General features: G+C 35.0%; 1 protein-coding gene across 1 annotated transcript in view; it reads left to right on the top strand.

Annotated features, from left to right (window-relative positions):
- Positions 1 to 17894, top strand: part of ADAM10 (ADAM metallopeptidase domain 10) — a 134437-nt gene that overhangs the window by 57537 nt on the left and 59006 nt on the right. The window contains exons 4-5 of the mRNA XM_059372014.1: positions 2681 to 2839; positions 17622 to 17722. Coding sequence (XP_059227997.1) covers positions 2681 to 2839; positions 17622 to 17722 — 260 coding nt within the window. The remainder of the gene's footprint in view (positions 1 to 2680; positions 2840 to 17621; positions 17723 to 17894) is intronic.

Here is a 17894-nt window from a genome sequence, read left to right as displayed (position 1 = left end):
TTAGATTTTTAAAAAAGCTTTTAATGATTTCATTAATTTTCTGATCTTTCAAGCAAAGCATTAGCTGTGTTTTATAAGAAAAGAGAAGAAACCTTAAAAAAAAAAAGGGACAAAGTCATTCATAGAAAAGTCCTTTTTGGGCCTTCCTGCTTCAGAATCTATTTACAGTGTTCACAATTCTTTTTTTTTTTTTTTTTAAATCAAGACTTTATTGGATAAATGTTATACAGCATTCTTTAACATTTAAGTCTTAGCATACTTCAGATGAGAAACAACTTTAGTCATTCAGATCTACAAAATGAAATAGACTTGTGAAGATTCGAAGTATAGATAAAGGTAGCATTGAAGCAAAGCTTAAATATTAAGCAGCTAAAGCAATGAAAAGTGAAATAACAACATGGTATGTCTCGATTTTAAATACCACCAAATTTTATTTGTTAAAAAATGAAAATGTGGTTTATAACAAAACACTTTGGGAATCTTGTCATGAGAAAAAAATATTTAGATATTTAAAAGATTTGGGAGAGATCAGGTTTTGCCTTTGTATTATTATTTTTTGATCATTTCCATCACTGCACAAAGAATTCTAAAGCTTCATTGTTGTGCAGCCTACTGTGGTGTGAAGTTATCTGTTTCTTGAAGTGAGCTTGAAAGGTACTGCTGGTGTTCAATCTCAGAACAAGATGGACTCCAGCCTTAGCCCTAGGGCCGTGAAGAACAGGGGGCCACAGAGGTACACATAATCTTTGGAGCTACCTGCTGCTCAGTTCTGAACTGACTTTTTGAGATTTGATCAGATGTGTATAATGACTTCATGAAGATTTCTGAAAAGACCTTAGAATGTGCTCCAAACTACTGTGTTCACAATTCTAACAAATTTCCCTTACTAAACTGATTAAGAAGGTAATAGGGCGGGGCACCTGGGTGGCTCAGTAGGTTAAAGCCTCTGCCTTAGGCTCAGGTCATGATCCCAGGGTGTAGGGATCAAGCCCCACATCGGGCTCTCTGCTCAGCAGGGAACCTGCTTCCTCTTCTCTCTCTGCCTGCCTCTCTGCCTATTTGTGATCTCTGTCTGTCAAATAAATAAATAAAATCTTAAAAAAAAAATGTAATAGGGCTATGGGGAGTACACTTAACCCAAGAAAAAGTTATATTTGACAGTTTAGTGGTATGGAAAGAACAGTCAAATCTTCTGGAGATATTAGAGAGGTTCAAAATATTGTTATAACTATATTAATAAATACTCAAGATGGTTCTCAGTTATTAAGACAAAGTTAACTGAAAGTTAAATTTCATTTCTATAAGATCTTTACTCAAAATCATAACATTATGGAAAATTAAGTTATTAAAAATTTTTCCTATTTTTTTTATGCCAGGTAAATGAGGCATTTCTGTACTTAGAATTTCTTACTTGTAGATGAAACTTTGTTAATAAATTACAAGTTTTCTATAAAGTGTTTTTCCATCAGTCTAAACTTTCAATATTGAACCATTATTCCTTTGATCATTTATCTTTCTTGGCAGAATGTAGTGTCTACCTTTCTTTGCTAGGTGATGGTCAAGAAGAGTATAAAACTAGATGAATTTGCAGATAGAAATCATGTTTAAAATACCAGTGTCTTGGGTTCTTAACTTTAGTCCTAAGTTAATTCACAGTCAGTTAATTAATGTTAATCTACAGTTTAGAAATTGTGGAAAGCCTGATACTTATTTTAATGAGAAAATTTTAACAGGTAAATTTAACTTTTAATGCACCATCCCCCTACTTTTCATTTCTTCATATCATTTGATGGCTGACGCCCTCTTTTTCTTTGTGAATATCTCAAAATAGCCTTTTTATCCTGTATTTTCTTTCACTAGAGAAGTATAATTGATGGGACAGTTTATAAATTACAAAGGATTTTTGGTATGCTTTTGTTCAAACTACTTCTGAAATATTTGATACTTACTTATTTTAAAAATATATTTCTAAAAAAAGGAAGCCAAAAGTTTCATACAGATTATGTCAGGTGGGAAAAGAACTTTATTACTTATGGTGATTAGAGCAAAAACTCAAAAGATACTTTATTTTCTTTCTTTCTTTTCTGCCTGCCTGCCTACCTTCCTTCCTTCCTTCTTTTCTTTCCTGTCCTTTCTGTTTCTTTCTGTCTTTCTTTCTTTCTTCTTGAACTAATGAACCTGTGAGATCAAGACCTGAGTTGAGATCAAGAGTCAGAAGCTTAACTGACTGAGCCACCCGGGTGCTCCTCTAAAAAAACGTTAATATCTGTGTTTTGGAAGTGCATATTTTATCAGTGGATCTGTTTGCCTCTTTCTGAGTTTAAGTTAATTTAACAATTATTTATTGAATGACTATTGAATTCTTGCCAGGTACTGTACTTAGATGCTGGGAATGTGATTGTCAATGAAAAAGATGTTCTCTTCTCACTGTTGTTATCTAGTAATTGAATAGACTTTATGTACTAGTTGCTGTTCACATCTCAAATTCTGCTTGATATATTCTTTGTGAAAATTAATTTCCCCAATAAATTTGTATTCAGGTTTTTAAAATATGTAAGAAAAGGGGTGCCTGGGTGGCTCATTGGGTTAAGATATGTAAGAATGGCTTTTTTTAAAGGAGAACGAATTTAACATTTACGTGAAAATTTATTTTTCAAGTGTTTGTTCCTTTCATTAACAGGTGAAGAAGGAAGCTTTAGCCATGGGTCCGTTATTGATGGAAGATTTGAAGGATTCATCCAGACTCGTGGTGGCACATTTTATGTTGAGCCAGCAGAGCGATATATTAAAGACCGAACTCTGCCCTTTCATTCTGTCATTTATCATGAAGATGATATTAGTAAGTACTTAAATTTTATTAAGTAGCCTTCTGCAATAAGACATATAAATAGTTAAAAGTATGTGGAGACATGAGTCCTGAACTGTTTTCTCTCCTAAGCTATTAATCAGGCTAGAAAAGAGTTTCACAGCCAGAGTCTCAATTTAACAAATAGTAGACCTGTATGAAGAGTTGATTTCTTTGTCAGTCCATGCCTACTTTGTTGATACGGTACAACCAGTTCTATTTGAACTATGAGTCAACCAACTCTGATTGAATTGGAAATTCTTTATTCTGATAATCAGTCATTTAATGCTATAATGCCTTTGTGTGTGTGGCTTTCCTGTGAAATTTCTTGTAAATTTCAGGGTGGGTATTTGTGTAGTACTGTGTAGTATTTAAGGATTATTTCGGATATTTTTGTATCTCTAAATTCTTTGAGTATTTCTTTTTGGAATCTTGAAATAATTTTATTTCAGCTTGGTGAGATTCTAGGTTTATCATGATGGATTTTTGTCCTCTATCCTTGTTTTTACATGATTGTAATTTGTTGGGAGAATTCTTTTTCTGCATTTTAAGAGTAGAAAATGTACTTGTACTTCACTGTTTAATTTTACCATTGTTCATATATTCACAGTCATCCAGTCACGAGAATGCTTTAATGAAATACCACCGAAATACATTCCTCTAATTTATAATGCCTCTTGAATACTCATATTTTATTTTTGACTATAATTAGACTAGTCTCATTTTTTGCCTATTTTCCTAACTTGGCAACTTCCTTCTGGCTTCATTTTCCATTCTACAGCCAGGAATTTATTGTCAGTAATTTCATTCTCACTCCTAATAATATGCTGGAAAGCCTAACCATCTTGGCTTTTTGCTCTATCAGCTCTGACAGTTTCCATACTTCTTCAGTCTGTCCAACTGCTTGTTATCTCTGATGTTGGATTGCTATAGAAAATAGCATAATTATTCTAGATAGGGTGCATTATGATTTTTAGCTACTTACTAACTCACAAATTCATTAATGCTACTTGTTTGTATCTATATGTACATATTTTTAATGCTATTTGCCTATATTTATTCATCCCTGTTTGATTCCTTTTCCAGTTTACCCTGCTGGTGTTTCAGACTTCTCAAGCACCATGCTACAGTCCTTCTTCATAAGCTGGAATATGAATTCCTTTGCCTTCCTTTCTTTCTGCCAACAGAATTACTATCTACTTGATTCGTATGTTACTTTGTAATTTTTTTTAGTAATTTAATCTTCTTGCAGGTTTACCTTTCCAGTCAGGGTATACAAGTTCTCCAAACATGATTTCTGTTTCTTTTGCTTCTTTAGCATTCCAAATTTTATTTAATATCTGGAGCAGATTCTTTACAGACACTTAATGAAATCTTGAAACATTTTCCTTACGATGTTTTCTCAAAATCAAACAAGGCCTTATGGGAAAGGGAGAAGAGGAGAGTAATGGACAGATTTTGAACACCTGTTTTTATTTGTATTATGATCAAACTTTATCCTTTGCCGATTTACACTTCCCATGAATTATGATTTCTATTATTATTACATATTCTCTCTCATTTCCTTCCTTCTGTCTACTTGTAAGTAGGTTGAGCATATTCTGCTCTTTTTTGCACTTTTATTGCTTCCTGTCCTGTAATTGCATTTTTCCACTTTCCATCTTATAGTAACTTCCAAATACCTTCCTTTACATCAACTTTTCTTTTCCCCCCAAAATGACAAGTTAGCCTGGAGGATCAGTGACATTGGATGTGACTGAGTTTTCTATGCCTTTTGGCATTTAACTTTACCATCGATTTCATTTCTTGTTTTTTACTTGTCCTATTAAAATATAAGTTCATTAAGGGGCACCTGGGTGGCTCAGTGGGTTAAGCCTCTGCCTTTGGCTCAGATCATGATCTCAGGGTCCTGGGATCGTGCCCGGCATTGAACTTTCTGCTCAGTGGGGAGCCTACTTCCCCCTCTTTCTCTGCCTGCCTTTCTGCCTACTTGTGATCTCTCTCTCTGTGTCAAATAAATAAATAAAATCTTTAAAAAATATATATATATTTTCATTAAAAAAAATAATGTTCATGCTAAGGAGACCTTTTCATGTTGTTGTTATTATATACCAGTAGTGGTATTAGAGCTTAAAAATAGTAATGTTTAGAGTGACTTTGTTTGTAATCTTTTTTTCAGCTATTTAAAAATAGCTGAATATTGAATAGCAGACCAAACAACTGAGTTGTTGAGCCAGCTATCATTTGCTTACCCCTTCCTCTTCTAGAGGATGGGTGGATAACTTACTTTTAACTGGTTCTTTAACTTCTTTGTGTAGAATACCTAAGGTTATGGTACTGGTAGTTGTAGTAGTAAAAACAGTCATTAACTGTGTGTCCTGGCACTATGTAAAATTATTTGCTTACATTACTTCATTTAATCTTTATAGTAACACCATAAAGTATAGTAGGCACACATATCATATCTCCTTCTCCCCGGCTTTATAGATGAGGGAAATTAAGGCTTAGAAAACCTACGTTACTTGATAGTCGATCTTGTGTTCTTCACCATGTGCTCGTCTGCCTTACTCAGGGAAGAAAGCTGTAAACTCATCATTACTCCAAGGACTTGTGAGGCTTTTCTGAAATCTGTAAGGCCTTTCTAAAATGACATGTTTGCATCTATTGTTGTTTTAAGCCAAATTCTCTCCTCACTATATTTAGCAGTGGATGTTCTACTTTGTTTTTTTTTTTTTTAATTTTTTATTATCTTATGTACTTTTTTTTTTTTTAAGATTTTATTTATTTATTTGACAGACAGATCACAAGTAGGCAGAGGCAGGCAGAGCGATGGGGGGAAGCAGGCTCCCTGCCAAGCAGAGAGCCTGATGCGGGGCTCGATCCCAGGACCTTGAGATCATGACCTGAGCCAAAGGCAGAGGCTTAACCCACCAAGCCACCCAGGCGCCCCAGACGTTCTACTTTATAACTAATTAAGAGGGAAAGGACATTCCTTTAATGTATATTAGTATTTTCATATAATTTGCTTAAGTGCCAATAATTTATTTTCACAGCTGAATTACCGTGTGATTGTTTAGATCACTGTGTATATGCTTGAGTAAATTTAGTATCCCTGTATGTTTATCTTCAGCAGAAGCAAATGACAGGTGAAGTATACCAACTTAGGGTAGACATTCTGATGAGAGTTTGGCTATCCTTCTTTTAATACTATTTTTGCAACCATAGGCTTAAATGTATGAAGCCACCATGGAAAATGCTATTGCTGTTCTGGAGAATCTTAGGGAATATGGCTTCTGAGGCAGTACCAGAACACAGAGACAATTTGCAGTGAAAAGTTTCAATAACTTCTCTAGGCGCTTTGATATTTATATGTGATGATGATAACCACATGTATTTATCAGCTTTAAATTCACACTTGCTCAATTCTGTACTTAGGTAGTAAAAAGCACTTTCTCCTAGGACATAGAAGTATGAACAATTATGGCAAGGTAAGAATACCACTTAGTCCTTTGTACATAGTTAATTTGGAGATTAGATAGGTAATCTATATAAGCAGTATTGCTATCTTATATATTTATATTCAGACATTATACTAGGAATTCATTGATACGGATATAACTGGTTTTAGCACCTTAGGGAGTCTTATAATCATGGATTTAAAGATGACCCTGTAGATCAACTGGCTAAAGGGGTTTCAGGGTTTAATTTATTTGCCTCAAGATCATAATAACAAGTTAGTTGCAGACATGGTAGGGAGAAAGCACAAGGGGTTATGTGTCAGAGAACTGAGGCATGCCATATGTCTGAGAAAGGAGTTAGAAGGGAAGTCAGGATGATGCACTAGAATAGCTTCGTGATCTTATGGGAAGGTCTACTTTTTTTATGCAGGTAAGTAGGTCTCAATTTTCTGTGTATAAAATGAAGGTGTTAGACCAGATTTTTAATCTCCCTTATCTCTTCTAAAATTGGATGATATCTAACTACTTTTCCTCTAGAGCTGGAAATATTTTTGATTTTGCTGATTATCAAATGACTATATAAAACATTTTTGCCTGTTAATGAAGTAGAAGTGTGCCCACCATCATTACATTTTTTTTTAAATAGTTGCATAATGTTCTGTTGTTTCATTGGTGAATATATTACTTACCAACCTGTCAACTAAATGGACATTTAGATTGCTTCCCCTTTTTTACTATTAAACATTGCTGTGGTAGACATTATCTTCAAAACTGCTTATGTAAAGTATACTATTTAGTATTTTTTTTGACATTTGTATACATCTGTGAAACTGTTACCATAATTAATATAGTATATGTATCCATTGCCCCAAAAGGTTCCTCCTGCTCTTTGTAATCCTTCTCTTCTTCTCAACAATTCTTTTCTCAGGTACAAAACTGCAGGCTAGTTTGCACTTTGTAGAATTTTATGTAAATGCACTTATGTCTTATGTAGTCTAAAAAATCTGGCTTCTTTAGCACAGTATTTTTGACATTCATCCATATTGTTTGTGTATATTAATAGTGCATTCCTTTTTATTGATGTAGTATTTAATTGTGTGGATAATATCTTTATGCATTTGCCTGTTAATAGACATGTTTTGGGTTATCAAAAATTAAAAAAAAATAAAACAACTCTAAAGCTTTTGATAAACTTATCAACTGTTGATTGATTAAACATTTTACATGTGATAATTTTTGAAAAAGACAAGAGGATGTAACAAACACTAAGGGCTTTTACTGTCTTGGTCTAATACCTGAGGTCTAGAGAGGGGACATTTTGGAAATTTTAAGATGAGCCTTGTGGAAACGAGAGCAAAGGAACATTCATCTTATGTGAGTTGTGTATAGATTCTGTCTCCCCCAAACCGCAGTACTCATCCTTCAAATTCAGTTCAGAAATAATCTAGAAGCCTTTCTGGCTCCTCACTTCTGGCTGTACCTCTCTTTACTGCTGTCAATGTGTTGGTGAGTCCTCGCTGTGTTTTGAATTCAGCAGTTTACGTACGGGTCAGTGGTCCATGTGATTGATTGATCTCTGGGAAGAGGCGTGGAAGGAAAACAGCTGTTGACTGGATGAGTACATTAAATTCAACCAATATTTAACATTTTATTAACTGTGGATGATTGCAACAACACTTCACACTTAGGGAGTTAATTTTTAAATGGATACTTGTTTATATGTCTAACACCCCAGCTAGACTGTGAGCTCTTTGAGGGTCTCTACTCTTTGTCTATGTATTCTTGTGTTGCTTATGTTTGGTAACTAATAGTTTTTTCTCTCTCATTGCTTGTTGTATAAATAAATTAATGCAGTTAAGAATAACATTGACATACAACTAGGAAATTTATGTGCATACATGCCTTAATTTTGAGCAAGGTCAGTGTTATAGTGGATCTATAAAGTAGTTAGAGATTTAGAGCACACTTTCATGTAAAAACAGTTTTTGGTTGCAGGCAGCGCCTACTTGCCGCAGGTGGAATGAAGGCTGAAAGGAGGCTATTGGAGTCAGCAGTTTACAGATCTTTGGTTAATGGATGACCTTTGAAGAGGAATGGAAACCAGCTGCTGACTGAGAAATTAAATTCAACAAGTGTTTATTTATTTGTCCATGTAAGGATTAAGACTTAAAAAAGAAATCTATCAGGGGAATTTTCAGTCAGTGGTCTAGTCAGAATGTGATAAATGCTTAACCAAATTGCCATCAAAGCATAGAGGGTATTACAAACTGAAGGAGCCTTATGGATACTTAGGAAGACTTCTTAGGAGAGATGGCATTTGACTTGAACCTTGGGTAGGGTAGACTTTTGGCTGTTGGAAGTAAGAATCTCTGAAGACAGAAGAAAGGTAGTTATAACTCTGGTTGCAGTAGTATTTGTTTTTAGCTGCTGCAGCTCAGGAACTTCAGAAGGGAAAGGAAACTGGCATTTTTTTTGGCCTGGACTCACCCATTTTCTGTGTATAGGGGTGTAATGCCAGATTGAATAAATGGAAATAATGGTCATATTAAACCAGTGTGTTACAAGCTTTCATTGCAAGTTTTAGTTGTAAGTTTTACAGATGTAATGATTAATTATTTTTGAAATTTGAGTGCAGTTAACATGTGATTAATTTACTAATATCATCTGAGTGCCTGATTTGTATAAGACACTTTCAGATGCTGTGGACACAAAGGTTCTTACCCTAATACATCTTAGAGTCTAGTGATTCTGTTTATAATTGAGCAGAATAATAGAGCAACTTGCTCTTCTTGACCTTATGCCCATGATCTACTTGGCCCCCAACACTAACCCTTTCTTTTTAAAAACCAGAGGTGGGGAAGGACATGCCTGGCCTATCCCACCTCTTTTTCCTGGGTGATCAGTGTTGTGAGTGCAGGTGAAAAGGGAGACCACCTTCAGTTTCCTCTCTGTCCCAGGGACAATCATACTATGCTTCTCTTCCCGTGCTCTCCCCACCCTCTGGAGAAACTGGATGTGGGGAATGGAGACAGGGTGTTCAGGAGAAAGGTACTCCTGTCTCCTGGAGTTCAAAGAGAGGAAGGACATTTGGGTTTGCCCTAGCCATTCTTTTATTTCTCTACACTCATCCTCTGTCCTTAAAAACAACAACAACAACAACAAAAAAACCCCACTTCTTCCTTTTACTCTTCTTCAGTGAATCTTTGTTAATTTTTGACGACTTTGGGGATAAACAGCATTTTTGTGGGCAAGAACCCTACCTACCTACCCTTCAGATATTAACAACTTTCTGTTCATTGTGAAGTCCGTCTATCTTAAATTCAATTAAGATAATAAAAGTTAGATCATTTCACTGGATTGGTGATTCATAGCATGTTATTGGAGACAAACCAAATTTGAGACTTTGGACTTTGCAATCAGATTTTTAACCTGCCAGTCACACAGAGGTGAGGAAAGCCTCACTGGAAATAGTGAGGATGCAAGGGGATGCAAGGTCTACACTAGTTAGTATGTAGTGAGAAGTGGGTTTTTGTTTTTTTTTTTTAAAGATTTTATGTATTTATTTGACAGAAATCACAAGTAGATGGAGAGGCAGGCAGAGAGAGAGAGGGAAGCAGGCTCCCCGCTGAGCAGAGAGCCCGATGCGGGACTCGATCCCAGGACCCTGAGATCATGACCCGAGCGGAAGGCAGCAGCTTAACCCACTGAGCCACCCAGGCGCCCCGTAGTGGGTGTTTTTTATGCATCAGTTCTGTTGGACAGAGTATCTAAATGGTAAATATTTCCTTCCTGGAGTGGATGATTGAGAGTTAATGAGAACTATTTCCTGCTTGAGGTGGTATCACAATATATGTATTATTTATATTTGCCCCTTCTACAGCAAAACAAAAGCAAGAGGTTGGCATGCAAAAGAACTGGAAGATGGGCAATAGATTTAAAGCCGATCTTTGTTTTAAATAGGCTGAATATTCTACACCAATGATTCATTCTTTGTGAAAGAATATGCTGTTTGGCCTTTTCAGGGGAACTACAGTGCATCCTATGATTTAGCATCACAATGAGGGCTTATTCATTAGTTGAACAAAGGCTTTTTCTAGAAATGGGGATTATATTGTCAGTAATTTTAGAGGGAAAATGTCATTGTCCATTTTCATAGTTAATGTGGTGACCAGGGTAAATAAGTCTTTTAAAAGTTTTGAAACTATATAGGAAAAATTTTACACTTGATTCCTTTTTTTTTCTGTTGAGACAGTTCTGTGCTAACAGAATTTGAAGCATATATAAATACTATTTTGTTGCTTTAGAAATGTCTTTTTTTAACTTAAATATCAAACTTTCCGAAAGTATGTCTTTCTCTAGTTTATGGTATATAAAATACAATTTATAAAGAGATAAAACACTACATTTTTCTTTTTAGATATTCTAATTTTTCTAATATTTTAAAGTATGGTGTACTAAATAATAGTTTTTAAAAATTTTTCATTCCCCTATACATTTATAAGTAATAATTAGTTTTAGTATATTTAATAAGAGGGTATTAGTATTTTCATATTTAAAATTTTTTAAGGTTGGGAACAATTGTAACTTTACCCATTGATATGAAGATCACTTTGCATAGTTTCAGCTGACATGGTCAGTTTTACTGCTACCACTAATGGGGCAAAACAAGGGGTGCCTGTCTTTAACTGGGTAAATAGGATAGAGAATGGACTCTGGAAATATAGTGTCATGGCCAGGAAGCATAAGTGAACTGTTAGAGGTTACAGATGATTATTTTTGAGTGAGAATAGTCATAGTTACCGGTTTTCCCCAGGCCCATTCAATTGCAGGGGTGCAGGTAGAAAGTTCATTTAAACAGGATTTGGATGAGAGGTGGGGTGGGGGGGCAATGAAGTTTTAAGGCAATACAATGAAGTAATTATAATAATAATTGAGTATTGGATTTAAGCTGAATAAACAGAAGAAAGAGAATATCCAGTGATAGTGAACAAGGTGGTAACATTGGTAGATTGAAAGATCTTAAGTGGTGTTGCAGGATTGTTGGAGGGAATTTTCAGAAAAGATAATTGGTGGAAAGAAAGTAGGATGTGCAAGTTGAGATTATTAATGGGTTTCAGTTATTAGTAATGACAGGTTCAAAAGAATGTAAGAGAGATCTTGATGTAGGAGAAGATCATTGGAGAAAAGGCGGTGTAAGTGTACTGGAAGAATCATTGATATTATTGGAGTCACTAAGAATTATGTTGGGGTGATGTCAGAGAGATAGGAGCTAAAAATAAGGAAATAAAGGGAAGTAGAAACCTAGGGACAGCAAATGCCTCTAATGAGTTAGAGTAGTTGCTGGTATAGTCTCATGACTATAAAAGCTAAGTCACAATGAGAATAGTCCTGATGGTCCTAAGGCAGAAAGTGGTAGATGGTTTTGAGTCTTCAGTGACATGAGAGGCAGGGTAATGTTTTCTCAGGAATAGGAAGAATTCTTGGGTTCCCCCTTGATTCTTGCTGGAGTTGAGTAATGCGGCAAGAGTCTCTTGACCTCTGCTGGATGATGGACCAGGGGAGGTGATATTCTGAAATGTCTGTATTCTCTTGGTTCCAGCCAAACGCAGTTTTTTGGAGGTATGACGGCACAGAGCAATCTTATTTTAGGCTGCCTTTTACGCCTGGGGAATGATGGCCTGCAAGGTGGTGGTTCGGTTCTTGCTTGTGCTGGCTTCCTTTCACCTGCTGCTGATATTAGCCTATAGATGGTGTGCTGTTACACTAGTATTTGTTAGACTTCTGACTGCGGAGGACTGGTGGGAAGAAATCCATTCTAATATTGGCTACATATACAGTGTCAACAAATATACATGTGTGTGTATACCTGTGTATATTTATGTCTATAAATATATTAGCTTTATATATTTCATCATGTAGGTGAGATACCCAGTACTTGTTTGAGTACCCTAATCTTAAATGTGCAGATGCTCAGCATCAGTGCCAATATATTGATGACAGCAGAGTGTCACTGTGTCTAGTATTACTAATATCTGGAAAGTATTTGTATTTTATTGGGTTACTACATAATAGGGACTGCTGAATATGTATAAATCAGACACGTATATTCTTTTTAGGCTTCCCTTATTATCATACTAAAGAGGATGATGTTACAGTTGTTTAAGACAGGGATATTTTTGTTTTGTTCCTGAATTCAGTAAGATACTCATTTAAATGCTGTGCACATTCACTGGTTCAAGTGTTTGGAAGTATAAAATTCGCTCTTCCAGAAATACTTTGTAGTAGCTGTTTTGTGCCTGTGTAGAAACCAATTCAAAATATATTTCTTAGTATTTTTTGGGGAAAGATTTTATTTATTTGTTAAAGAGAAAAAATGAGCATGAGCAGGGGGAGGGGCGAAGGGAGAGGGAGTGGCAGAAATCTATGCTGAGCAGAGAGTCTGATGCAGGGCTTGAACCTAGGACCCCAAGATGATAACCTGAGCTGAAGTCAGTTGCCCAGCCAACTGAGCCACCCAGGTGCCCTTGTTTGTTTTGAGTGGAGGTATATCCTAATTCCTCTCATGGTCAGATTATGATATTTATTATTTCTCAAATTTGAAAAATATCAAGGCTATTAACTGATTTATGTATTGAAGTATTATAATTATATTATGTATTGAAGCAAAAATGTTATTTTGACATATTATGTGGTGGACTTAAACCACATTGCTAACAAGCTTCACAGCCCTTTTTACTTTTTTAAAACTGAAAATCTTGTATTAATAAATCTTCTTAAATTGTTTGAACAGTGAAAATAGCACATTTCTCTAAGCGTGAGAAATATTTTATCTGGGTGTTACAGAGTTTACAAGTTGCTATCTTTAGCTAAAAGTGGAATTATTACTGTGTGTATGACTCTTTACTTAACTGTATGTCTGAATTTTTGGCAAAAGTTCTATCTGGGGATGAGTAAAAACTAGTTAAAATGAAAACATTCAGAAAATGACAATAAATACTAACATTGCTAAAGGATATCTGATATGCTAGCCTAAGATTATTTTGGTACTATGATTGGAAAAATTTGCCAAATGCCATTGGGAGAGCAGGTATAAAATTAGTTTTTCTCTCTTTGATGAACATTTTCACTATCTGGTAAGGCAGGGCTAGCTGCAGTACCAAATAGCCCCCAAATTCAGTGACAAAATGCACTAAAAGCTCATTTCACTAAATAACAGTTTAAGGTGAGTATTCCTCATCAGGCAGCTTCTCTTCAATAAAAAATTCAGGAATCCAGGGTACTTTATTTTATGCTGTTTCCAGTTTGTCTCCCGGCAGCCATTCAGAAGGACAGAGAGTGTGGAGTATCCTGTCTTGTGCACTTCATTGTTGCTCATGCTCCTTCAACTTGAACTTGGTTATATGTCACGTCTAACTTGGAAGGGAGCTGGGAAATTCACTGTAGCTTTGTATGCACAATAATGAGGACCTGTTGGTCAATGGCTACCAAACTATGCCAAAAGTAAAAATTTTTTTTTTCAAATAAGATTTTTGAATAGTTAAAAACCTTTTTTTATTTTTTATTTTTTTTAAAAAATATTTTATTTATTTATTTGACAGACAGAGATCACAAGCAGGCAGAGAGGCAGGCAGAGAGAGAGAGGAGGAGGAAGGCTCCCTTCTGAGCAGAGAGCCCAACGTGGGGCTCGATCCCAGGACCCTGAGATCATGACCTGAGCTGAAGGCAGAGGCTTTAACCCACTGAGCCACCCAGGTGGCTGATTTGGAGGGTCTTTGGAGACATTTATGTATTTTGGTAAACAAATTATTCCCTTTGCCCCTGTATTTCTTTCTTTCGTTCTGTCTTTTCTCCTTTCCTTTCTTCTTTCCTTTTTGGTAGTGGTGAGACGTGTGACATGGCGAGACCGGGTATGGTAAACTTTTATGGAAAGCTCATTGAAAATTGATTGTAATGATTTAATCACAGGGCTTGTCTTTTGAAAGGCTAAGAAGTAAAATAGTTTTTTATTTGGGAGTGGTGTCATCGGGTGTCTATGTGTCTATGCTAATGTCTTTGTGAGAGAGAGCAATTTGGGCTTGGGGGTTATTAAATGGTTTTAAGAAATGTCACGATAAAATCGGAATTGTAGTATAAAATAGTTCTTTTTTTAAAGTTTTAATTTTAATTCCCATATAGTTAACATACAGCATTATATTAGTTTCAGGTGTCAAAATAGCTTTTTTGTGTGTGTATACTGGGAGATGTCTAATTCAACTATAAGAATTTCATCAAATGGTAAATATGCATTTTTCATTGAACTTAAATTAGCCTAAGGTAAGTGGTAAAATAGATTCTTATTATCTTAAATACAGACTTAATCTAAACTAAGGTACCACAAACTCACCTGTTAGTCGAAAAATAAGATTATAACATACTAATTGAATTGTAAGTTCGTTGCGTATCACATTGGAACAGAAACTAAACTTTTGGAAAATATATAAATTAGTTTCATCCGTTGTTATATGGCAAAATATTTTGTTTATCAGTAACTCTGAGTACATTTTTTACTTGTCTGCCTAGTTGTTGCCAGCATCAGAGGGATTCCTCCTTATAAACATTGTTATCTTAAATAGATAAGCCATTTTCTTAGCCTTGAGTTAAGGGAAAACAAGCCAAAGACTCAGTCCATGTTCCTGGTTACTGGAATCTGGACTATCCTAGTATGGGGGTAAAATAAAATAGAACAGAGTTATGGATGTATAAATGATATCAAACTATGAACATGGCTTTATAATAACAATTAAAATAAGTAGCAAAATAAACTCTGTTAACTGAAAAAGGTACTTAAGTATGTGTATAAACATGCCTATGAATAAGGCTCTATATTTTTTTCTTTGTTTATTAAAATGAGTGTTCTTGGCATGGAGGAGCTTCTTCACCTGGTGGTTCAGGCAAGTTAGAGTCCATTAAGAATCTGGGCAAGGCTCATTGGGATGTTTTCAGGTTAAAATTGTATTATCAGGGGCGCCTGGGTGGCTCAGTGGGTTAAGCCACTGCCTTCGGCTCAGGTCATGATCTCAGGGTCCTGGGATCGAGTCCCGCATCGGGCTCTCTGCTCAGCAGGGAGCCTGCTTCCCTCTCTCTCTCTCTCTCTCTGCCTGCCTCTCCATCTACTTGTGATTTCTCTCTGTCAAATAAATAAATAAAATCTTTTAAAAAAATTGTATTATCAGAGGAAGATACTGTGGTGATTATAACCCTAAATCTTCTAAAAGATGAGAATTGAAAATCTGGGCATATTACATTGGAAAGCTTTTCAGCCTTTGTGGCAGATTCTTTTTGGATACATTTTGAATGGCGTTACGTTTTTACTTTCCCAAAGTCAACCTTTGAAACGCTAAAATAATACACATATTAGGTTTTGTCTCATTTGGTACTTCAGTGCCACTTTGAAATCATTTGTTCTACCAACGTTGTAGTCTTTTAGTCCTAATTTTATTTTGAAAAATGTTAAACTTAAAAAAGAATTATGCAGAAACATATATCCTCCTAGATCTGCCATTAAAAAAAAATTTTTTTTTTGGACCCCGCATACACTTTTTGGGGAACTATTTGAAAATAGGTTCTAGACATCATGAAACTTCATTGCTAAACACATCCCCTAAAACTCACACTCCTTAAGAATATGTACATTTTCATAAATAGCTATGGTAGTGTTCACCCCTAAAAAAATTAATTCAGTAATACCTTTTACTATCCAGTCTATAATAAAATTTCTCCAGTAGTCCTAAGAATATCTTTTTTGCATTTGTTTATTATGTCTCTTTTAGTGTCTTGATTACCAGGCTCCTCTACCCTTAGTTACTAACTTTTTCTGTTTTTTTCCTTTAAATAACATTGCTATTTTTTACTTGTCTAGATCAGTGACTTAGGATATTCTGCACTTTATTGTGTCTTGATTGTTTATTCATGAACATATTTGGTCAAGAATACTGTATAGGGAAAGCTGGGCATTCCTTATCACATTACATCAAGAGGCACATATTTTTCTCCTACTGGTTGTGCTTAGCTTGGTCATTTGGTAAATGAAGTGAGAATTATAAAGAACTATATCTTTAGTGTGAAGGTACCATTTTCCTTTATAATTAATAAATAATCTATGGGGTGATACTTCCAGAGACTATGAAAATCCTGTTACCTCATATCTTTCACCTAATGGTTTTAGTACCCATTAATGATCCTTACCTAAATCACTTCATACATGTGGAGTTACAAAGTCTTAACATTTTAAGTCTATTATTTCACACTTATTGATTGGAATTTTACAGTTTTTGGAGTCTTGACCTTTGATAAAAAACTAAAGTTTAAGTTAGAACTGTTAATATCAGTAAATGTAGGTTGTCACATAACTCCTGCCTCTTAACTGCTAGATTAAATTTGTGTTGTATTATCTAATTAGCTTTCAAAGAATTAGGTCACTAGTATCCACTTTAGGTTTTAGATTTTCTTAAGAAACCGTGTATAGTATTTCTAATTATTTTTTGTACTATATCTTAAGCTACTTAATATAAAATACTTGATATTTTATCTTGACAGTTCTCTTAATTATGGTAACTTGATTAAATTATAAAATAGGTTCATGAATAAGGAGAACCCTAGCAAGGGAGAAGTATGTGAAATTTGAGAGTGGAATAAGGTTTTAAATGACTAAGCTAAAATGGAATAGGTATCTAGAAATAGAATGAATTCAGTTAAGGATAAATTAATCACTGTTTAATTATAAAGGGAAAACAAATGATAAAATAGTTATTGGCTTATAAAGCACTGACTTGAATTACACTTCGAAGAAATTTAAACTCTCTCTGCTTTTACTGTGCCATGAAGCATGTTTCTAGGTCACTTTTCCTTGAGGCCAGTTGGTATTCATTGAAGGAATTCAAGCCATATAGAATATTATATTAGTCTAACTGTAGTTCAGCTTGAGGTGTACATTTGCAACATAGGAAAATTAATGTGTTTGGAGGGAAAGTTGTAAATTATGAAATGAAGTAAATTGCAGTATTAACGCACTTTATATATCTGAAGCAGGAAAGGTTGGGAAAGTGAAACCTAGAATGAAGAATGGTTATTGTCTTTTTTAGAATTCACAAATCATCTAGACAAAAATCTAGAGACCAGTGATATTTTATTGAGGAGAACTTAGGAACTTGCAAGCTTTTAAAATGAGGATGCTCAATAAGCATCTGTGGCTTTCATTAATTGTCAGAATTAGCTTTTCATTTATAAGATAGTAATCTCTAAACCTGTGATAGTAATGTCATTAATTCTTTGTATTTTAGACTATCCCCATAAATATGGTCCACAGGGGGGCTGTGCAGATCATTCAGTATTTGAAAGGATGAGGAAGTACCAGATGACTGGTGTAGAGGAAGTAACACAGGTAAGGATTTTAATACTAGCTTACATTTAAGAAATGGAAATGAACTTGGGTATGTGTTCCTGCATTAAAAATGCATGTTCTAGAATTTCTGAAAGATTGATCCCTCTGTGGGGAAATACTTAATATTTTTTAATGTTCAAAAGGTCAGGTAACTTGCCTATAATAAGGCATG

The sequence above is a fragment of the Mustela nigripes genome, chromosome 13, assembly GCF_022355385.1.
Source record: "Mustela nigripes isolate SB6536 chromosome 13, MUSNIG.SB6536, whole genome shotgun sequence".
NCBI lineage: Eukaryota > Metazoa > Chordata > Mammalia > Carnivora > Mustelidae > Mustela > Mustela nigripes.
This window is presented reverse-complemented; position numbering and strand designations above follow the sequence as displayed.